The sequence below is a fragment of the Hetaerina americana genome, unplaced genomic scaffold (assembly GCF_022747635.1).
Source record: "Hetaerina americana unplaced genomic scaffold, ioHetAmer1.1.p SCAF_4, whole genome shotgun sequence".
Lineage (NCBI taxonomy): Eukaryota > Metazoa > Arthropoda > Insecta > Odonata > Calopterygidae > Hetaerina > Hetaerina americana.
The window spans coordinates 17,522,791-17,548,165 of NW_027286985.1; the positions used below are offsets into that span (position 1 = coordinate 17,522,791).

At 35.8% G+C, this 25,375-nt stretch overlaps 1 protein-coding gene across 1 annotated transcript; it reads left to right on the forward strand.

Annotated features, from left to right (window-relative positions):
• Positions 1–24,959, forward strand: LOC139692168 (alpha-tocopherol transfer protein-like). Its single transcript, XM_071590232.1, has 8 exons — positions 1–224; positions 15,505–15,707; positions 15,912–16,071; positions 17,083–17,144; positions 17,888–18,081; positions 22,331–22,447; positions 23,788–23,881; positions 24,143–24,959. The coding sequence occupies exons 2-8, from the start codon at positions 15,524–15,526 to the stop codon at positions 24,346–24,348; spliced, it is 1,017 nt and encodes a 338-aa protein (XP_071446333.1). The 5' UTR covers positions 1–224; positions 15,505–15,523; the 3' UTR covers positions 24,349–24,959.
• The last annotated feature ends 416 nt before the right edge of the window (positions 24,960–25,375 follow it).

Below are 25,375 nucleotides of genomic sequence, written 5' to 3' on the forward strand. Positions count from 1 at the left end.
TAAGACAGTCGCACCGTCCGGGTTGTTCTTGCAGTCCGACACGGAGAGCTACGGGGAAAACAAGTGGCAAGGGATCACCCAAACCCCAAGGAGTCTCCGGCATCCCCGACTGGGGTGGTTCAAGACTTTCCTTCCTAAAGAGAGGGAAGTGCACTTCTCTCCGCCGGTGGTAAAATTACGGTGACCAGAAATCCGAAGAGGAGAGAGCGTTTTCACCACTACTGGTGAGTACCCTCATTTACTTCCCACCATCCAACCTAAAACAACAGCAAAGGAAACCCTAAGTACGATCTAATCGCGTCGTATCAAGGGTTAATTTAGCAAATATCGGGGTTCTGAAAGTTATAATAATTCTAGTTGCGTGGAACTACATTTTGCTATTATATTTTTCATCGGTCAGTTTTTTCACAATCCTTATTATGATTTACATGGGATTACCATAAGCAACATATCAAGGAAAGCATGCATTTACATTGTATATGTGTATATTTAACAAAAAACATAGATTCGGGATCATCGCTCCGCAATTATATCTTTACAATTGATATTTACGATGCCGAGAACTTCGATGCTCAAAAAACATGAACACTATACCATTCCATTAGCACCAAAACCCTGTCGAAATAACTCATTCCACAAACATGATCCAAAATTAATATTGAGGGAGGACTTCATTTTCTCCTCTTACTCTAAGTCGGAACTAAGGAAGGTTATTTAGAGTAACATTTGTTGACCTTAGTTAACATAATATAATTACAAAAAAACCCAGAGGATGTCGCATATAAAATAAAGTGGCTACGTTCTGACAGCTGCCCATTTTTTATCTGTGACGAAGCAGCATAGAAGATTTCGGTCCATCGATCAAAGATTGACTTTTATATATTTCAAGAAAATTATGATGAGGCAAACCTATATAGAGCATGTCATGGGCGACCAGAGAGCTCGTCGAACTGATAACTGCTTATTCCGAGTCAGTATTTCATCTACTTTAGTGACATTAATCGTGAGTTTACTCTAACACAAACCAAACAAGGCGATAAGCATGACTCTGGTGATCCATCTCCATTATTAATTGGTATTGGGCCAATTGAAAGGCTTCACTGTTTTTTTTGCAACTTAGCAAGGCTGTAATCAGGGTGGCGTGCGTTCTAGGGTAAATCACATTTTCTTCTCAAATTGTACATTGAGAATTACTTTAAAATTGAGGAACACGGACAAATACACCATGAAGATGGACAAGAGTAACGCATCACTCTTCGGTTTTATCACGCTTCCTTAGAAACGATGCTCACGACACCAATCTGATTGCTAAATGTTTCACTATAGTTGGTCATAAAAAAAACAATAGTAATACGCAACAAAAATTCACACAGCTGAAAACAGAAGTCATGCTACATGGAGACGATTAAATTATCTACACGACTGCAATCAGTAGTTTGTCCGCTTATTTGCCATTAGCTCATAAAATAACCACATACACTCACATCCTATTCCACAACATCGATACCCCTTTTCAATTTACGTTATCACTTAGCCTACGGCAATTATCCGGAAGAGATTATGAAGCAGTAAAATCAATCGCACAGAAAATTAGAATAAAATCAGACTTGGCATCAGAACATCGGACAGGGAATCAGCGTCCATCAGTGTAAAACACGAACTTAAATTTGATGTTAAAAGTGGCTCCTACAGCGCCAGTGCAAAACTACAATTTTCTACATTTTACATGAATGTAATATTTTTAAATTCCGTGGACACATTACATATTTTCTATGATTTCAGTGGAACTTTGATGTATATTTCGCCAATCATGGTCATTAAGGCGAAATTATAGGCGTAGATCGGAGGATTTTGATTTTTTGGGTGAGGAGAAGAATGGAAAAGGTGAAGTGGACTGAAAGGAAAACAAACAAGGAAGTGCAAGTCAGCGTGGAGGAGAAGAGGGGACTGTTGAGAGAAATTAAAGGAGGCGGACAAGATGAGTGCAGAGCGTTTTGATGGATATTGGGACTTTGAGATTGTGATAGAGGAGAGAACGTTAGTCAAACGAGAAAGGGTTAAGAATGGGATAGGTATGTATATCGGATATAATGCATGAAGTATGCGGAATTAAAGAGGAACTTACTGCAGTGTCGGATGTCAGGTTGTATATTGCTAGAAGAGGCAATGTGATCTTTGTACAGGCTCTCTATCCAAAATTTACCTTAACCGGCAGCATACCAATAATAATAATAATAATGTTCGCTAATATGTAGATAGCGATCAATGAAGTCAGAGCGTCGCACGACGGAAGATAGATGCGGTTCTTGGAAGACTTTTGGCAATATCAAGAAACTCCAAAAACTGTAATACATCCATTGATGCTTTGTAGTTAAATATCCCATAACTTATTCAATTGTTCCCGGCTCAACTTCGTGAAAATTCATGTTAATTAAATGAAGAATACAATGTATCTTTCCACTGTCCTTTGGAACAGGACAGTGGAAAGGACAGGAACTGGAACTTTGGTACAGGACAGTGGAAAGATACATTGTATTCTCCATTTAATTAAATCCCATAACTTCCCTTTCATCCTTCAAATGGAAGACGATTTCAAAGAATCCTAACAACAAAAATTGGTGGTGAGTCGAAACTTTCAACATTGAAGCAAATGGTGTATATCTGCAGCATTAGGACCAATGCCGTAAATTGATTTGAAATATATACTTGCGAGCAAAGAAATTCTAAAAATAAACTGAAAATCGATACAAGACTAATTTGTGGTAGCATACGTAATTGCGCCCTTAAGGTACTCTAACGGCTGGTCACTTTGGGCAGTAAACGCCTGTAAGTACTCTAGTAAGCGACAGCAGACTCGACTGAATCTGAACTCACGATCTCACAGCTATATGATCGCTCGTTCCCCATCAAGCAAAAAAGGTCGGCCCATTAAATAATAAAGACTAGTTTCTATCTATGCCAACGTGGTATCACAGATTTCTAGCGTGAGAAGTGAGCGACTTTCTCCTTACCTGGCTCCGAATAATGTTTGAATTATTAAATTTGTATCCACTCCATTGAATTTCACTGCCCCTCAATGGATCCAATTGGAATTGGTTTAATGGGCAATAATAGCCGTTCGTGAATTGCGACATTATTTTGACCTCACTCGTCATTTTTCTCAAGCGAAATACAATGAATCATCGACACCAGAGATCATTTGGGCCAAGTTACACCCACACGTGGCATGGAGATATATTTGCTTCTCGGCAGGTGCTGCAGTACAGTACTGGTGAATCCCGTGAATCAAGAAGAGTGCCGGTGAGGAGAATAGCGAGGAGCGAGATCGCTTTCTTCCGCGTCACGGAATTGCGCACCGTGTGAGTGTCGCGGTGGATTGAAACGATGAAGGCGAGAGATGGGAGCGCTCAGAAATGTGGGAAGGGATTACGGGAAATGATCCTTCACTGCATCAGCAGCAATAACGGCAAATCCCTGATCAAGCTTGCCGGTAGGTCGCACTCAAAACAATTTTCCGTGGCTGTTTAGTGCCTTTTCAGGTGTTTATTTCATGTTGCTATATTAGCCTTGGCCATTGGAGCACGCGAAAAAAACCTTTAAATTGTTAAAAGTTTTTAATACGGAAGTATGTGAAACGGGGGAAGGGGGATGGAGTTACGGGGAGGAGATGGAAGCTGCAACAGAGAAGCAGGAAAAGGCGACGGAGGTAGGAAGTTGAAAGAAAGTGCAGGGGAAGCTGTGTTTCAGGGTCAGAGAAAGTCGAGCCCAGCTGCAACGCTTCCAACGTCATCTCAATCGCAACATTTATCACTCTGTATAGCTGTTCACCGGGAATAAAGCCAGCTGCTCCCCGATGCTCATAGTGCCGAGAAATAAATGCGGTGGATTTGGATATCTTACTAAGCACGGATCCTTGTAAATCCCTCCGAATCAGAAAGTAGCATGTTCTATATTATCTAAGCATGGGCTTTCGTGACGTCTCTCATTTCACACGAGGTGCTAAATAACTCAGTCAGTCATTAAACTGATTGATTTTTACGGCCGTCGGATGCTTCGCGAGAGTCTGGAAAATAAATAAACATAAAAGTGCACATAGGAAAGCATATGGATGCCGTATTCGCCTAGTGGGTACAGCGTTGGACTACTTAACGAAGGGTAACGGCTTTAAATTATCATTCCATTTAGACAATCCCATCTTAATTCCAACTCGTACGATTTTCTGCTTAATAGAAATTCTTAGTAAACCTAATGGTGACACGGAGGAAGGAACTGACCTCTCTAATCTAAATGTGTGAATTTCACGCGCCTTAAGACTCAAATTTGGTTGAGCTTTACTACCATTCATCATCGACCAAAACCTACCATCGGTTTGACTTTTGTGGATGGAGGAGTCAAACTTGTAAAGATGAAAAACCAAAGTGTACCCGTTTTTAATTACCATAACGTTGATTAAGTTGACTATCTTGACCCATGCTTGATTAAGTAGACTCATTATGATTTTACTTCAAATAATAATTGAATAATTATACATTCGATCCATAAAAACAAGTGTGCAAAAAATATCACGGTTTTCGTATTTTCTAAGTAATTCCATCAAGCTGAACCAAAACCATTAAAACAAGTCGTCAAATAATAAGTTAACGATAAAAATATAGGTCTCGTAAAATGAACAATATTTCATGAAGAGTGAATCAAAGGTCTAATAACATATAGAATAATTGTAGAATTGAATTTGCAAAACATTTTTAATATATCTAACCAACCCATAACAGTGCATGGACAATATCCGAAGAATTCCGTTTTCAGACGATTCCCGAGCAATCAACTTCAATACTTGTAAGATCACTATGTGTACACTATCAATATGTACACTAAGATCATTCAGTGGGAAAATAGCATCACTGAGTGATAATAAGGCAAGTAATTGCTACGCTGGAGTGCCACAGTGTTTATGCTACTGTCCTTTAAGAATCAGCTGGCCGAAAAACCACTCCTGGAATAGCTCTCGGTGGTCGGAGATACGAAGCTGGAAATATTTGACCTTGAAAACTTTCCCATCGAAATTCTACGGCAGAAAGGCATTGAATTCAATGCAGAGAGCCTGATTACGACGTAGCATTTGTAATTAGAATTAAATGGCACCTCGTACAACAGTGGAGAGAGCTCATTTACATATCTACAAACCTACACAATAACCTCATAACTACTATGCATCATCAAGATCATCAAAACAAAGACCGACGCTGCAGTATGGATGTAAATCGCTGAACTCCCCGTAGCGGGGGAAAATAGTATTGCATTTAATAACGCGGCTTGAGACGAAACTGCTGACTCGTGGAATCCCAATAGCGGAAAGGTGCATCCGACTCTTGTTACGTCAGCCCCTCCAAGCGATGATGTGCGCGCCTTCCCGCTCCCTCTTAATTCCCGCAACCTCACCTCCCCATCATAACCTCCCCACGAGAGTTGGGTGAAAGCGGACGATAATCACTCTCGCTTTCTGTACTCCTTAAAACGCCTTCGGTTTTTCAACGTCAGATGTTACGCAACGGTATCCGCCCATGCCACTCGGTCACCACAAAGCGCCAACAGGGGCGCGCTGCTCTGGCATTGTTTTCTGCGGCATGTGCAAGTCATACGAGAAAGGCACGAAATGAAGGGACAAATTTAATGACGACCACTTCTGCCACTGACACAAACGTGCATGCAGTTGGAAATCAAACGGAAGAAAATTCGAGCATTGCCATCGCACAGGGAACAACACTATTTACCTGAATTAAATTAGGCTCACTGTAAACTTCAGCTAAGAAAAATGCTCAGTGACACGGCACTTGTCACCCTGGGCTCATTTAGTTGCTTATTATTAGCCAGGGCAACAAATAAAACTATATATATATATATATATATAGTTTTTATAATATAAAGTTTATAGACTGAATGCCTGGGAAGTAGGTAGTACAGATTGAGAGAGGCTGGGAGTCTGTGGTTGACAGCCTCTCTCAATCTGTACTACCTACTTCCCAGGCATTCAGTCTCTCAAATTCATCCTCAAAGACCTATTCCCCATCCTCAAAAATCGCAACACTTCCTCCAACCTTCTCCCCAATTGCCCCTCTGTCACCTTCAAACGTCCCGCCAACCTAGCAGATATCCTCAAATCCACCAGGCCACTCTCAAAATCCCCTCACACCCCCAGAGCCATACCCACTCCATGTCATCGAGCAAGATGCAAAACCTGCCCTATTTTCACCACTCCACCCCACTCCATCCCACCATTCAACTCTCTCCCGCCCTTCCCCTATTCCTCTTGCACTTCCAAGAATGTTGTTTATCTTCTTACCTGTAAACTCTGCCCGTCCTTTTACATAGGCCAATGTTCCACACCACTTAACATTAGGATTAATAACCACCGCGCCTCGTGCAATCCCTCCTCCCCGTCCGCGGGTCTCCCCATCCCTAAACATGCTTCCCATCATAATACCCCCTTCAACCAGTGTTACAATGTTTCCGTCCTAGCGTCCCTTCCCACATCCGATAACCCTATAGAATTAAAAACCCTTGAATTGGCATTTATTTACATCTGTATGGCCTATCAGCATCCGGGCCTCAATGTCGTTCACTGATGGGAGTGGCCTAAAATTGTTACTTCCACCCCTTCCCTCTCCCTTTCCTCTCCCCAACCATTCCTTTCACCCCTCCTTCGTCTCCCATTCTCCCCTTCCCCTGGCCCCCTTCCCTTTCTCTCGCACCCCTCACCTCAACAATTCCAGCAGTCATTACTTCTATATCTTCAGAGGAAGACGGATTGTTTCCGTCGAAATATCAAGAAAATACGTGTGAGTGTTCTCTTTTTTTGTGTTTCTATATTCTGTGTTACTGTGTATTGTACTATTCGGCACTTCCGTGTTACGTCTATGAAAGCATATATATATATATATATATATATATATATATATATATATATATATATATATATATATATATATATATATATATATATACATATATATACATATATATATATATATATATATATATATATATATATACATACATATATATATATATATATATATATATATATATATATGAGTTTAAAAATTTAATATTCATTCACATGGTTAGAACATCGACTCGGCAAGTCGAAAGATCTGTGGTTCAAGTCCCGGTCTAAGAAATATTTTTACACTTGTGATCTACTCGATTCTGCCTTCCCCACTTCCCGTCCTGTGTTCCTCCTTTATATGTGTTCCTATCCCTTTCCCTTACATATACACAGGGTGCATTCCAAATGTAATGCAATTAAATTTCTAGTGCCGCTCCCATTGGTCGGAGTGGGATCGAACCGCTTGGAGTAAGTGGGGGGGACGCTAGGCTTTGCCGCAACACCAGTCTCAGTGCTCTTTAAAAGCTGCGGAAGCAGCAGGACATCAGTTATTATAAACCTCTGTGCGCTAAACATGTCACGAAAGACCAACCCAGTGGAAATTTCAACTGAACTTCTGTAATGCATTGAAAATGAACCTGATTATTTGGACAACGCCATCACTGGTGATGATACCTGGTTTTTTTTAATACCATCAAGAAACAAAATGCCAAAGCTCTGAGTGGCACACCAACCAGTCCCCCAAGCCCAAAAAGGCAAGAATGAGCAAATCAAAAGTGAAAACAATGCTCATTGTTTTTTTCCTAATGGACCACTCCTTTACTGACAGTAAAGGAGTGGTCCATTAGGAGTTTGTTCCAGACAGTTAATGCTGCTAAAAATCATAGAAATTGTTTCTGAGAATGCAACTATTTACTTATTGTCACTACAACAGTTACTCTAAATCTATAACAGTTTATAACAATCCTAACCCCTAAATATTTAAAAAGCATTTCTATTTTCATCATTATTAGATAATACAGGATCAAATGTCATGGTTGAAAAAATTCAACTACTTCCTCAGTATGTCACTTCAATCATATTTGTCAATGCATTAAGCCTATCAATAATTCTCAGAGGATGATTTTAACAACATTAAACTTCAAATAATCAACATTATTTTGAACAAAAAACATACCTCATGATTTTAAGAAAAATATCCTATTAAAATAGAAAACAGACTAATATTTTAAAAAGGGCACAGAGTTCTAAAAGGACTTTCCTCCTCAAGGATTCTTACATCAACATGACAGCTGGCTCGGTCATTCCATAGATTTTCAAGCATATCAGAAACTCTGGGACTACACTTAAATAATTCAGTCAAATGCAGTCAACTAGTTTATTTTCAAATTCTGGTAGCCATTAGTCACTTTTGGACACTTGAGGGTTCACTGTGGCAGTTGCTATATAATTAAATGCAAGGAAGAATGGACAGCCACAGTCAATTAATCTTTGGATTGAAATGCTAATTCTGAATTAAGAAGCTTAAACACAAAGAAGAGTTGTCATCAGGAATAAGAAGAAGATATATCATTAAGTACAATCAATACTGATAAATAAGTGAATGTATTTCCCCAATTTTAAAATTATCCATAGGAAAATTTACAAAGGGGCATGATTTCATTTGGATAAAACATTTCTGAAAGAATATATATTTCCAAATGGGGAAAATTCATATGAATATTATGAATATTCATATTTTTGTTCAAATGCAGAATTTCAGAATGGATATTTTTCAGCACGTAAAATTTACTATACAAAACATAAGTTGGATTAGCATGATATATATCATAATGAAAAGGCCTAGGTGTTCAAAACCAAAAGGAGAGGATTATGAATCCCCAGAAACTGTGGGAGATGCCATAGTAGTAACTTTTGATAGAGTCATTTGCTCATATGCATTACAATGAAACAATTTCAGAGTCAAGGCACATGATCTCTATACTCTGAAATAGCTGCATTGTAATGAAAGAATTATGATTACATGAAGAAAGTACAAGCCTATCTTGTAAGGATTATGCATGCTTTCAAGGGTTTACAGTCATTATCATACACAACCATTTACTTACCTAAGCATATATTCATAAGCAATATATTCATTATTTACATACAATCACCTATGCACCCATTCCTAAACAATAAATTCATCATTAGCTCATGCAATTTCAATTTTCACATGGACTCTTCATACGTACACATACTCTTCAAACGTACCGTCAAAAGTTACAACTGGCTAAAAAAACATTTAACAACTGTAGAATTCTCAATGCTGATAACAAATCTAAAGAAATTTGGAAGATTATAAAGGAAGCTAAGTGTTCTATCAATAATCATCATGATTTCAAATTACAGGACTCCACCGGTAATGTTATTTCTGATTACTCTCAAATGGCATCCAACTTAAATGACTTCTACTTGTCCCACCAGACTACTACAAATACTCCAATTCCTGTTAATTATCCTCTAATCCCAAGCCTGTCTAATTCATTGTTCCTGCTTCCTTGTACTGAACTGGAACTGATGAACATCATTAAAAAATTCCCTAACAAAAGTAGTCCTGGTACAGATGGTATCCCAGGGATTGTGATAAAAAAATCAATTAATTCTATCAAGGAACAGATACTCTTCCTAATTAATAAATCCCTACAACTTGGTGTTTTTCCTGATGCCATTAAAATTGCCAAAGTTGTACCACTTTATAAAGGGAAAGGTAGTGAGCAGGTTATGAATTCTTACCGTCCAACATCTTTATTAAACCAGATAGGGAAACTATTTGAAAAGGTCTTCCATAATCGACTTACATCATTTCTTGAATCTTTTAATCTCTTGTCTGGCTCACAGAAGGGTTTTAGGAAATGCAGATCTACATCTACAGCCACCTATCACCTCGTAAACCTAATACTTTCAAATCTTGATAATAGAATTGAAACCTTGGGACTATTCTTCGATTTTTCCAAGGCTTTTGACCTAGTTAATCATCAGTTACTCTTGTCCAAATTAGGACACTATGGCATCAGAGGTATCCCTTATAACTGGATCAAATCTTACCTCAGCGCAAGGCACCAACAGGTTATTTTGTTAAAGAACGGTACTAATTTTACTTCTCCTAGTAAAGAAGTTACATTAGGTGTACCCCAAGGCTCAGTCTTGGGCCCTATCCTATTTTTACTTTACATTAATGACTTACCAAAAGTTCTGCAGTCAGTTCCAGGAGCCGAGCCAATTTTATATGCTGATGACACTAACGTAATTGTATCAGCACCATCGTTAAACAACTTGACCTTGACAGCAGCTAGAGTTTCCGAACTTCTTTGTGAATGGTGTTCACAAAATTCTCTGAAACTCAACCCTGACAAGTCTGGACTCATATACTTCTCTAATAAAAATAAAGCCCCTGCTTCATTGGCCATTGACCTAGGGGGAACGTGTGTACCCCAAATTTCTAGATCCAAGTTTTTGGGAGTTGTTATAAATAAAAATGTATCATGGGATGAACACATATGCAATCTTCGTAGCAGGTTAAATTCCATTTGCTTTCTTATTAGAAGTATTAGGAAATCTGTAAGCCTTGATATCTTACTTTCAATTTATTACGGAGAATTTTATTCTTTAATTATCTATAGTATTCTGTTCTGGGGTTCTTCCCCTCATTCTGATTCAATTTTTAAAGCTCAAAAATGTTTAATACGATTAATATGCAATGCTCCCTACAATGCACCTTGTCTTTCCTTCTTCAAAAGGTTAAATATTCTGACTGTTCCATGTATTTACATTTATGTCGTATGCATTTTCGCTAAAAGTAATATATCCAATTATATGACAAATGACAACGTTCATTGCCACCAAACCAGAGCCTGCAGAGACCTGCATCAAACTTATTGCAGGACTTTAAATACATCCCTGGGGCCTAAATCAATGGGCCTCCTTGCACTGAACAGGCTCCCTTACGATTTTAAGTACGTAAAGGATCCAGTCCTGTTCAAAAAGAAATTAATATCATTTTTAAGGAAAGAACAGTTTTATTCTGTAATGGAATTCATGGAGAAAAAATAACCATACTGAATATGGAATATATTTTATGCAAAAAATTATTATTGTGTCATGCTTTTCTGAATTTCATCATTGTTTAACATCTATATGTACATATGACGTGTCCTATACACTTATCTGATGTATCTATTACACTGTGTCAGTGACTTCTGGGCAAATAAAGATTATTATTATTATTATTATTATTCATGGATCTTGTTTTATTTTTTTCTCTTCACAAGAACTTTTTTAATTTTTGCTCAGGATGTACTTTAGGGCTGCTTTGGGCATGAATACCACCCACTTTGTATTTTTTAATCCCTATTTTTCTTGTTCATTCAGATTTATTCATTGAAAAATTATTATAATTATTTTCTTGTTGGCATCAATGTCCATTCATTATTAAATACAATTACTAAGTGAAGTCCAAAATCTGAAATTATGATTAATTATATGATTACACAAACAAACTCCTTAATGGTTTTAATATTGATCATCAACCCACAAATAACCATAGATTTTATAATGGCATTGCTATTTAATGGAAAAAGAAAGAGTATTTGTATATTAGAGTATTTTCATTCAGCCATTAAAATTCTCTAGAAACCTTTCATCACCTTTTAGCATTTTCCCAATAGTTGGCATGGGCTCCAGTTGCAGCCTTCTAATTATAGAGATACACACTTTCCTCTCCTTATAGACTCAAGGTCATATGTTGAATAAAGGGACTTACTTAAAATATTCTCTGCAGAGATGTCCACTGTGACTCAATCATCTCGCAGCCATGACTAATGCATATCTAAAAAGAGAGATACATTTTTAAGTGTTTAGAAAAACTTAGAATCTCATGGCATTCCCAAGAATGTTCACAAAATATAGACCAAATCTCTACAGCATGGTTCCTCAACAGTTTTCGATCATGACCTCCTGAGCCACATTGCTTCCTGAGGCACCTCTGCTGCCTCCTTCATCTGCTCACAGCTGCTGTTCATAGAAAAAGTTTCTTTAACTACACAGTTGCCACACAGTTGTAGCATTGCAATACTAAATCTAATGGAGCAGCTACCTTTTTGGCTGAAATGTAATAATTGCAATAATTAGAGCAACAAACTGTAAAAGAGGTTTCTCCAGCAACAGAACTGGCTTCGGCCTAAATAATGAAATAAACACCCCATTCATGACTACAAATTTCACAAAAACTGACCATCATCATGAGGAAATATTAGAATTTTTGGCATTCCTGTTAGTTTCTTTCATAAAAGAACAAGTATGGTCGAGAGAGGAACATATTATACAAATAGACTAGTGCTCACAGTGATTAGATTTTAGATGGGAAATGGAAGAAGAAAATAACACCAAGATAGATATGTACGCACATACTTGGAAGAGAATCAAACAAGGGCGAACAATTAATCAGAATATGCCATTATTTGCTAAAAGATAGAAAAAAAATATCAAAGGAAAACTTCATGTAACAGCAATATTATTGAAAATACACAGCAAATTAATTATGCATTCTTTTTAGTTGTCAATACTAAAGGCTTTCAACACTTGGAACCTTGATCTCCTAGTACCATTACCAGTACACCTGCACAGCAAAGTAATATATTTCTAATATTTATACAATATTACATTTGAATGCCTATACAATGTTTAAATATTCAAGTAGAATATTTTTGAGCAATATTATAAAGATATTGAATTGAGAACCTATTTTGAACCATTAGATAACATTATATGAATGCTGAAAAACAAACACTGAATGTTAAATGAACATTTCATATTTTAATTTTAGGGTACAGATTAGAATCTTCCCATATAGCATTATATCATATATGTAAAAAATGTATTAGATGAATATTTTAAATGTCAGTAAAATTTTCTAATCATAGAGGGTATTTAAAGGAAAATATTTTCAAAGAGCACCAAAGTAAATTAAATGAATTAATTCAATGCACCTTATCAATGTCTTTGTTCCACATTTTATTTAAATTACGAATGCACTTTTTTCAGGCATTTGATGAGGAGTGTACATCAGGATGCTTTTAGTGCAAGTAATGCCAATAACACTAGGCACATTAAGAAGTACATTAAGTGTACTGAATGCCAATGTGCTTTAAAATGCACTTTCTTCATTTTAGCTATGTTTAATGCAAAATAAAATGCACTTTTCCTGATCTGATTGCATTTACTCTGCTTTTTAAATTAGGTTGATATCAGTGAGGAAAGAAGAAATTGTACTTGAATCTCTGATCACCATTTTTTTACAACTTTAGGATTTATTTGACATAAAATTGCACAAAATTTTCAATTCATTCCAGAGTCCACTGGTTTTTGGCCATATACTTCGCCATCTGATTTTCAGTCTAGAACTCGATTGAGCCCCTATATGTGAAGTCTGCATCTGGAATTCAAAGCAATGGAGTGATATGATATCTCATCAATCTTAAACAATCCATATCCAAATCCTCAAAAGCCTGTAATCTATTCCTCCCACCTCAAAGACTAAGTCTCTTAGCCATACAGTACCAGTCTCCATATTCAAGTACTGACTAATCTTTTATTATAATTACTACCACTTACAATGCCCATAATTAACCACCAACTCTTTGTACAAACTTCTTTACCTAACACAATCCTTCTGTTAACATTCTTCTAACATGTACTTCACCCAGCTTCCAAAACACTGCCTAAATGCATGAAATTTTCTCCTTATTCTAGTTTACGCCCACCGGCTTCACTGTTTACCACAGTCGTCCTATTTTATGATAACCTCTTTATTGCCTTGTTTTTGTGGTTAATTCTCATCCCACACCTAACAAACTAAATGAAAAATTACAACGCAATGATCCCAACCCTTTGGTAGACTGAAGTTTCATCATCCATATATCTCACTGATTTGAAGAGTTACCCATCTACTTTCACTCCTGCCTTCAGTCATGACTCTTCTCACCATTCCCTCCACATATATTTAAAAAAGGTGGTGATGGACAGCCCTGTTTTATAGCCGGCCAATCCCTATTCTCCAGTCCAAGACATGTGCAGTCTCTTGATATGTTTCCTATTCCTCCAGTCTACTATCATCTGCAAAATGTTCATTAACTACCTGAATGACTGGCTGGACTCATCAAGTTGGTAACAAGCCCACCTACTAACCCAAAGATGAGGGATTCAAGTTCTGTCAATTTCATTTTGGGATCCCAAGGGGTGTGTACATCACCTAAGGTATTTAGAGACCAAAAAATAGTGTCCAGGTTACTCTGTTTTGCAAAATCCACAGGGCATACAATTGAATCAATACATTTTGATTAAACTCTCATGCTCCTTTTTATCAGTGATCCTCATCCCTACTATGTAATTTAATTATTTCAATAGCATCATGAATGCAATCCCTTTTCAAAATCAAACTGATCTTCTCCTATGAAGTTAATTGCCTGCTTTTCCACCCCGGTAGAAGATCCTAAGTATGCGTACTGTATGTGTACGTGAATTTTTCTGTAAATGAAATCAAAATGATAGTCTTGCAGCCCTTCCATAGTGCTGATAAATTCACTTTCTTGGGATATTATTAATACCTGATCTGATGAAGCCTCCCAGCCAATGTCCCCCTCATAAATGCCAAAAATGGGCCCATAAAAACTTGAAAGCAATTGGGTGCAAAATAATTTCAATGAACTTCTGTGACAATTGGTTCTATTGTTCTGAGTTCCTTGGAAAAAAATCAAACTAAATGGTAATTCACTACATGAAGTTTTGGCACTTGATCTGTAAAATATTGTCACTGCATTTTCCCATATAACACTGCGATAAAGGTATATGTGCCTGAAAAAAAATTATTGTCATTGATACTTACATTTACATGATACATACACCAAAGACAAAAAACAAAAATGATTTGCAACTGTTATTTTGAAAAAATAGTTGATATTTCCACTAAAATTATAATTTTTGTGCACAATTTGAAATTAATGTTGTCCTATTTTTTAGTATTTTGCTGATGATTTATAAATACTACATATTGTTTAACCCATAATGTTTGTAGCATACCTAAACTCAAATTGGTAATTAATTCTATAAGGAGAAGAGGCAAATACCAATGATAATTAAAATCAATTCAAATCGATGGCTCCCTGTCTCAAAATGTTTGAGTTCAAGTACCAAGTGACTTCTAATCCACCAACTTCAAAGAATCGAATGAAATGTGGATGTCACTGATAGTAGGATAATGACCATGTACTGAGAACCTTGGAGTGACATTCTTTAAGTCAAGCATAACTAACTCATTATTATCAGATGTTATTAATCTTTACAGGCTATATTAGAACAAATCCATATTTTTTCTTCTACCATGTTAGAGATACTTTGATGAAATATCATTTGTGAGGCAAATACTATTATTCATTTGAGAACATATCGTCATAACAAGTGCTTTGTAATGCATCCCATTCAAGTACACAGCACTTGCCCTATGAGGAAAAGGTGAACTGCATTACTTTTCAGGCTTATGTTTTCCTATCAACTAGAATTATTAACATCTGTCACTTTTACAGATAAAACTAAGTTACCAGAATGTCCCAATACACCGAATTCACTGCCTTGACAGAAGAGGATGAGTATGAATGGACTTTGGGCGAAGAGCTTGCAGAGATTGCAAAGAAGGAGCTTCGAGAAGATGAAAGTGTGAGAAATCAATCCTTGAGGCAAATGCGGGATTGGATCCGAAAAAATCCACGCATTGCTTCATGCAGAATGGGTAAGAATATGCCAAACAAGAACACAATCCCACCGATGGGAATCCGATGAGTATTTAAATAAAATATATCTGACATATGACTCATAAATAAATAATGATTTCACCCGCTAGTTCATACTTAGTCTTTTTTACATAATCCGCAATAACAGCTAAGAACGGTAAGTTCTTTTTTACTCAATAATTTGTCCTTTTTTTGTAATTAAGATGCCCGGTTTCTTCTGCGTTTCCTCCGCTTCAAAAAGTTCAGTGTCCCAATGGCCCAAGAAGCACTGGAACGATATATCCTGCTGAGGAATGTCTATGCACAGGCATTTGAGAATCTGGACCCATTGGAGCCAGTTGTTGATGAACTTATCTCTAATGGGTGAGTGCCATTAAACGTAAATTCTTTTCATTAACATCCAAAAGAAGATATATAAAATGGAGAAAAAACATGAGTGATTGTACAGGCATGTATGGACATATCAAATACTTCAGTGAAAGCCAAAATTGGGAGATTATGACAAGAATTACCAATGTTATAAAATACGCACTTTTTTCCCAAAACAATGCCTCAAAACATCACCCCTGGGTCTTGTACACAAAGGCAGGGTCTTCCAAAGGTCAATATTATCCCAGAAACACACTGGAGTAGATTGATAATTGATAAGGTCAGCAGGTGCTACTTATTCTAACTCCCAAATATTATTTATTTAAATACTGTTATAGTTATTATTATTACTGATATCAGGGTCAATGTACAAGGCAAGATAAAGTGCCAGATAGAATTTGTCCTTGAGAGGATGATGACTCAATGTCATGCATCTTAACATCTGGTGTGGCCTCTCATACAGTTTGCTTTGCACAATTAGATTCTCTCCCCCATAAGGGCCAACCAATTAGCCACCACAGGAGTGCATCAACCAGGATATATGGGAAAGAACACAACCATTGTCAATGGAGTTCATGCAATCATTATGGGTTTGACAGCAAGCTATATGCTAAAGCTTCAGTAATATGCTTGTATTGCATTCTCCCAGTTGAAATGTGTATAATTTCCAAGACAATGAGATAACTTACCCACCATTTCAAAAAATAGGGTGTTTTTAAAAGTAAAATATGATTTCAAAAAATTTTATAATTAAAGTCTGAAATATTCACATTATTTATAAACTTTCTTGAATTTTAGAATAGATATAAATTTGAAGTAAAAAAAAACATGTCATTAAAGTTAATAATAATTTCAAAACTATTATACACCTCACACAATCTGCATGAAATGCTAAAAAAATAGTCTTGCAAAAAGCTTTTTTACTCATTTTCCAGAGATTAACAATAACTATGCATTATTTTTTCTTGGAATGGAACACTCAAACTTTCAGGTATTTCATTTCAGGTATACTGTTGTAGCCCCAAAGAGAGATGAAAAAGGACAGAGAGTTATATTCTACTTCCCTGGTAAGTTTGAACTATGCCAGGATATTTTTGTAGGGGTAAAAATATCAAAAATTTAACTATTTATTTTCACTCTGTAGGTCAATTCAGATAGGTAAAAGCCTTTATAATGTAAAATAAAACATATCTCTCAACCAGGAAATCATTCAAACTGTAATACCACTGCTTGAGTGCAAAGTTATAATTCTCTTTTAAAAGTTATCAGAAGACATGCTCTTTATTCTAGTTGGAAATTCAATATAGATAACCTTGGATTTTTAGGCTCTGAAAAGTTATATTTTAGGTGACTAAAAGAGACTTTTAGAAAGTACCAGAATAATAAAATCATTAAAGTTCTGTAATTTTTGCATGCATGATGCATCAGGTAATAAAATACCTAAGAAAATTTGATCCTCTAATTGGTTGGATCCTTTAATTGGTTAAGTCTACCATGGCAGCAGGAAAGTAGGTTTCTTAAAGAGTGTTAGCAATAATTTTAATGCCCATTAAAAGGAAATTCAGTTATCCTATACAACTTATGAATTAAGAAATCAGTGAAATGTTAAAAATTGGAGACCTAAAATTATAAAGCTTAATCATCAACTCATGATAAAAGTTTGATATTGACTTGAAAAAGTAATTGTCCCATAAATTATTTTCTCATTAGAAATTTGAACAGATTGGGTCATCCTGACCTAAAAAAAATTCTGAGCTGATATATAGCATTCCATTTTTCTAAACATTACTCTCCCAAATCTCTCTACAAGGTAAATTCGATCCTTACAAGTACACAAATGCTGACATGTGTCGTGTCCATGGTGTTGTTAGTGAAACACTAATGGAAGATGAGGAAAACCAGATAAGAGGATACGTGCATTGGGGTGATGGCAAAGGCGTTGGATTCCCACACCTGACTCTCTTCACACCAAGGGAGGCTGTGCGCATTGCTAAAAATGGAGAGGTAAGATACTATCACTTTGAATCTGTCTGAGGCAAGAGCAAAATCAAACGGAGAGGAGTATTTAACTCAGGAGTAGAGGAGTCCTATTTTCAAAAGAGGATGTTTTTATTACTCAATAAATAAACTTGGTATTTTTTCAAACAAAACTTTATTATAATACTACTGGTTTTGATGCATAGGTGACATCATCAGGCATAAACTCTCATACATGGCCAGAAAATAAATATACTCTTACTAGAAGGGGAGATTGGCTATGGAAGAGAATTTGTGATTGGAAGGGGGGGGAGGGGGAAGTATCCGTCTGGATGTGGCTACATGGGGGGAGGCATGGATAGGTACAATGAGGTGGCTGATGGTATGGAGGGGAAGAGACAATGTGTAGGAAGGAACAGATTATGAACAGGAGGAAGACACAGAGTTTTACGAATACACTTTGTTGATGAACAAACTTCCAAAAGAGGTCAGTATCTTACAAAGATTTTTTTGTCTATTCACAATATATTTCCGCTAGACAAATTTAGGGATGCATACAATAATAGAAGCAACCTGCAAAAATTTTTGGATAGGACCAAATACAAAGTGGAAAACAATGAAAAAAGGGGCATTAACAAAATTAAATGTAAATATTGCAATCCAGTCTATATAGGACAAACGGGAAGATCATTCAAGCTATACGCCGAGGAACACAAGCAGAATCTCTGAAATGGGAATGTCATCCTAATCCCCTTTTGTCAAGCACCTATGGGAGATGGACCAGGACCAAGAGTGACTTTGTATCTTACAAAGATGTTTTCCTTTATTCACAATCTATTCCGGAGGAACAAATTTAGGATCTTTACAATTAAATAAAATGTACAGTGGATAAAAAATACAACGGGATACTCTACACATTGCATAGAAGAATATACATAAATATCCTGGTCCTACAAAGCCAGGAGTTTGTCTGGAGTAGACAGGTACAAGAAACTTTAAGTTTTAAATTCATGCCTTGTTTATAAGTAAGGTATATTATATTGAAGGAATACAAATGTTACAGACAGCCGAAAAATACATACATTTGTGTGTGTGTTTGTGTATGTATGCATATATATATATATATATATATATATATATATATATATATATATATATATATATATATGTGTGTGTGTGTATATATATGTATATATATATATGTGTATATATATATGTATATATACATATATATATATATATCCCGGTCAAGGAAATATTTTTACTCTTGTGATCCGTTCGATTCCGCCTTCCCCACCTTTATTGTGTTCGTCCTTTATATGTGTTCCTATCCCTTTTCCTTATATCTGTTTCTGTATATATGAGTATTTATTCGCCGTTTGGCGGGATTTCGTGTTTGAATGTATATATATATATATATATATATACACACATATATCATGTAGCTTTTTATGGAAGTTCCTATATGTTAAAGCAATGATAAGTTATTATGACAACTAAGGTGAGAGATTTACTAAATAATGTTATCAATTGTTGTTATCATCCAGTTTTATCTTAACTAAGGTTATTTACACTTGAACTTCAACTCTAAATAGCATCCTTACTGTAATGCATGTATTAGAGATCTACCTAAATCCATAACCCATACCCCTGACTCCAGTACTATTCCATAAATCGGTAAAAATCTATACAGAATAATTAATGCACGAAAATCAAGATTTCCAGGAATTTCATTATGTAAATATAAAGCTTTGTTTCAGTTTTCAAGTTGTATGAGTCTTGAAGACCTTCAAAGAAGAGATAAGGGAGTTCTGGGTACCTAACACATGCTCCAAGAGACTAAATGGAAGGCTGACAACAAACGATGAAGAGAACTGCAAAATATTAGCAGAACACTAAGATAAACTACTCATCAGAGAGACACCTATAGACCACCTTATAAAGATTAAACATGCGCAAACAAACACCAATCATAACCAATGAAATGCTTGGGAAATAGAGGAAATAATATAAAGCCTCGAGAACAGCAAGGCATCTGGTATGGATGGTGGAGACGTGAAAACTGGGGTGTTCACACTAACATCAAGATGGCATGGGAGGACAGAGCAAATCCTGAAAGAGTGGAAAAAGCAATGATACATCCCATTCTCAATAAAGTAGAAAACATTTAAGTTGATAACATAATAAGTAATATGTCTCTGCGGCCAGTTATGTATAAAGAGCATTACTCAATACAGCCAAGAAACATACTGTCTGATACCTAATGGGAGAATATGTAGTCAGTTTCAGAAAGGGAAGAAATGTACTATGCAGATAAAGAACCTCAAAAGAATCCTGAGAATGAGAGCTTTAAGGGCTGAAATCACAATTGTAGTGTCTATGAACTATAAAAGGCATATGACTCAGTCAATATAAGAACCCTGCTATAGTCTCAGGCAGAGTTTAGTGGGACACAGGACATCATCAGAGACACCACTTTAACAGTCAGACACAGAAGAGTTATAATAACCCCATTTAAGACCCAGACTGGAGTCATGAAGGAAATGGGTAATAACTGACACTATTCAACATAGTACTGGAAAGGATGATGAGAACTTGGCAAAAAGCTCTGAGTGAAGAGGGGATGAAAAGAATATACAAGAGGAAGAGCAGGAAAGTTTTTCCTCTTGTCTATTGTGTGTGAAAGTGATAATCACCCAAGATCGAAGAGAGTCATAATGAATGGAGGGGATACTCTGCAAGAGCAGGCCTGAAGATAGCATACCAGAAAATGGAATAATACAATGCATACAGACATGAAGTTTTGGCAACTACGAGAACAGACTATGGTATCAGAAGATCCAACACACACAGTGAGTGAGGCCAACCTATTTTTGGATTAGATGAAAAAATAAACACTAAAAGAGCAACTTAAGTTAGAAAGAGCATACAGATTGACCAAGGATGGATAAAATCACATGATTATTTCAATCAATCCCTAACTCAGGCACTACAGCATGGCAATAATACTTAGAGGCCTCTATGGCCCCAAATGTGCAAACAAAGGCAGAATAGGAGAGATAAGTGGTAATTGAGAGGGGAGAGTGGAACATCTTGAGATAGATCATGGGGCCTGTGGCTGATATGGATAAGGTATCGAAAAAGAGAAGAAATGAGGAATTGCACTAAAATATAGAGATGATCCTAGAGACCAAGAGACTGAAATTCTCTGGGCACCTCAGAAGGATGGACAAGAACTTCCTCACAAAGAAGATCTTAGAGAATGCTACCCGACTCAAGACCACCAAAGGCAGAATGAGGAGACAAGGAGAGACCAAGATAAAGAAGGTATTTCAGAGGTAGAGGTTCAGGATAGGAAGGGTTACAGGTAAAGAGTGAATAACTTCAAACTACCCCACACATGAAAGCCTAACAAAAGAACAAGGAGATGGGCAATGGCAGAAGAAAGGAGAGGAAAGGTGAGTGGACGGAGACGTAAGTACTGTAAGGACAGAAAGAGGGAAGGAACATGAACAATGAGTGACTAACAGAAAAGCAGTTTAACACAGTTCACAGAGGCCAAACTTCATATGATAAGTGCATGCATACATATTTATATTCAATTTACATATGGAAAACCATGTGCCTCTCAAAAAATGTTTAGTCTAAGTAGAATAGCTTAACTGATAGTCAGTTATACAATTTGGTCTTTAATGCTGGGATTTCAGTTAACACAAAAAACAAGCACCTCTTTAACAATTTAATGATGCACATCACACACTTCAACCTTTTAAGCTCCAGTAATTTTGAAAACGATCTAAAATGGATATGACCAAGAGATTGTTTCAGCATCATTATACATCATCTAAGATAACATGGTCGTAATAACTTGATCAATTTATTATTTGGGTCCAGAGAGAAAGGTTTTCATCTGATTCACAATGGATTCCATTTTGAAAGATAGATAGAGAGAGGTCATTATCAGGAACAGGTAAACCAACAGAAAGAAACACCCTGAGGGAAGACATATACCCAAGTCACTAAATGTGCTGTTTCGAAAAATTTCAAAAGATATTTTTTTTAGATATGACTTGCAAAAATTTAGTTTTTCCTTAAATTGAGGACATAATTAAAATAATCAAGTTTATAATGCATGATTTGTACAGTGACCTAACCATATATATTTATTATTTGAAGTAATATGCTCTCTCAAAATAATGCAACACAAAATTGTTTTTACCATTAAAAATACACATATTCATGGTACTAATTTATCTGTGTAACCATGAAATTCCAGGCAACTGTTCCTATGCGACACAAAGAAATTCACGCATTGAATATTCATCCTTCTCTGAAATTTGCAATTGACTTTGGGATGTCACTTGCTCCTGAGAAGATCAAGGGGAGAATTAAGGTAAAAAAATGTAGTAATGTGATTTTAGTCCTATATATTACTTTTATTTTTGAAAAATACCTATGCCTGCCTTTATCCCTAACATTAAGCTCGTTATATGTGATTTTTTCTGACAGTATAGCACAGATTTTCATTTCTTCATATTAACAATTATTCTTAACTTTGGTTTTAAAGAAAAAGTTTTTTCTTAGAGTTAATGTTTACTCATTATTTTTTGCTCTTCTTCCAAAAAAATAAGTTTATTTGTAAACTATGATAAAGCAATTTAGTATTAATTTCAGTTGAGGAAGGCTAGTTCTTAATTGAATCCAACAAGTTTTAGACCGAGGACTGACATGGTGGTCCCATGCATTGAAGGGACAAAAGAGGAAACAGAGGGGTGGGGGGAATAATTACACTGATTTTCTAACATGCAAAGAGCTAAATTACTATATAAATCTCAATTCAAAGAAAAAATCAAGCAAATGTCACGCCAGGATTGCTCCCTTGACACATGGGTGTCACCAGGGAAGGAATTATGTGTTTCACGATTTTATTAAAACCTAATTCTTTTATTGAGGGCAAATTTCTGGGGCAGATTTTAGCAGGAAAATATGCTTTTTATCTCATTTATTTACGATGAGATGGATGATATTGAAGGCATTTAAAATACATGCTGATTTTAAGAAATGTTTAGTCTCTGAAAGGCATTGGTTGTTAATTTCATGAATCATCCATGGAATGATGGTCTAATGAATTAACTATGATATTTTAATTATGGCAACGGGGATGAAGTACCTAATCTTTCAATGGCCAAGGAAGATGAAATAAATAATGAAATTTAACTGAACTCTGCCCTTTCATGTTTGAGGTTGTGGGGGATGCGGACAACAATAAAAATAGAATGAAATTGAGGCACCACCTTCTTTGGGCTGTCTTAACACATTCTATTGAAATGTAAAATTAATTGAAGGACCATACTCTAATAACATCACAACATAGAAATCACTACTCAAAAGGAGAATTAATATCAGTTTATCATTTATCAATCAGCTAAATTTGTGGTAAATTCAAAAAACTCGATAAAGTTTACCCTCATAAAAATTACCATAGAACTCAACTTGTGTGGCTCATTACTTGAGGATTCCATCGGGCAAGCACATAGCTTGCATCAAATTATGTAGATATACAATTATTATTTGGAAATCCAAGGATGACAAAGAATTGAGATGGGAAGTGCATGGTCCATTGCCTTACTCTTAGATCTAATATTGTATAATGATGAATTTTATTATTTTCTATTTATACATTAATAATTTTAAAGAATCAGAGTTAAACTTTGAACAATACCTATTTCCCAGATGTACACTTCTCTTGAAGAAGCCAAAGGCTCTGTTGACCCTGAGCTTCTCCCTAAAGAATATGGAGGTGTTATGCCAATGGAAGAGATGACTGGTAAGCAATATATGTCACTTCAAAACGCACATGGTGTTATTGAAATATTCAAATAATTATTACACAATCCATTTATAAGAAAATAAAAAAATACTGCGTCAAGATAATGCACCACAATAATTAAGTATAGGGAAATAAAGTAACATTTTCATTAATGAAGTCAACAAGTTTCATACTAAAGAACTCCTCAACAATTCTTAATGATCACTAAGTTTGTAATCACTATTATCATGCTTTAACAACTTACATTTGTAAATACAGCTCTCTGGAAGAAGGAAATGCTGGAAATGAGGAGCACTCTACTTTTGCATGACAAGATGAAGGTACGAGAGGGGTTATTCAGTGAAAGTGCAAGAGAAGGTGCAGTTCGTGCACTTAAAACAGGTGGACTTGAAATCTCATGTGCTCTTGGCAGTGACCCAACCTCTGGCATTACCGGGAGTTTTAGGAAATTAGAAGTAGACTAGGGGTCAAACCTGGTCCAAAAAAGGACAAAATTGATTTAAAACTGAGAAATGGTGAGCATATTTGTTCCTTGAGTAGTGCACCAGTAATTGTATAATCCCAGTTAGAATATATAAATATAGTAGGTCAGGCATTATTAAATGAATTTTTACAAATTTCATCATCAACAACTCCATTTGTAATGACACTCTTTGTAATGAACCTACTAACTGGTACTACCAATGCAAATTATGGAAACCTCTGAAAATATAAGAAATACTGAAATTTTCATAACAATTAAATGAGGTACATATTGAAATGAACTTTTAGGATTATAAGTGTATTGAGAAAAATTTTAATTTTATAATTAAATATATTCTGTTAATACAAAATTTTATATCAAATGGCCAATAAGCAGTAATTAATTTTGATGTCGAAACAAGTTGGGAGAATGGAAATGTTTTTATTTTTATCTATGGGCTGCTATATCTTTAGTAGTTCCTCCAATGTATTTCTATGATTCTTAAGTCTTTGATGCAATTAAATGAATATTAATTGGCTTTAAACAATTTACCTTTCTTCATTGTGCACACACTGATTTTTTTAATATTGCCTTTTTCTGTTGCATAATAAAAACATTCCTCCTCCTTAAATGATAAAATTAAAATATCCCATATTCTGTTGGTATGTAGCTTAGCTTAACTAGATAAATCTTGTACTGCACATAATGGAAATTTTGATTGCCAAACTATAAAAATTTTAAGGAGCTGTTTTTTCATGAAATCTGTGTTGAACTGAAATCAAATTTAACAGTACTTCAATATAAAATTGAAATTCCAAATCTCTTTTCAAACTGGAATTGCTATTAATAACTAACTTCACAAAAGAAGCATCTTAAACTGTATTCCAACCTAATCCCACTCACCAAGGCTTTTCAAATTCAAAGAATTTTTGGAAATGCCATAACAGTTACTAAAGTGGAGTTATCAGTTGATTTCCACCAAATTTTCATCCTGCAAAATTCTCACATTCTCCAAGTGAGAATTTTAC

Bases quoted from the DNA above. Each gene is read 5' to 3' on its own strand.
- LOC139692168 (XM_071590232.1), top strand. From the start codon at position 15,524: ATGTCCCAATACACCGAATTCACTGCCTTGACAGAAGAGGATGAGTAT. The intron at 16,072-17,082 runs GTGAGTGCCATT...ATTTCATTTCAG, and splicing joins GATGAACTTATCTCTAATGG to GTATACTGTTGTAGCCCCAA. The intron at 17,145-17,887 runs GTAAGTTTGAAC...TCTCTCTACAAG, and splicing joins AGTTATATTCTACTTCCCTG to GTAAATTCGATCCTTACAAG.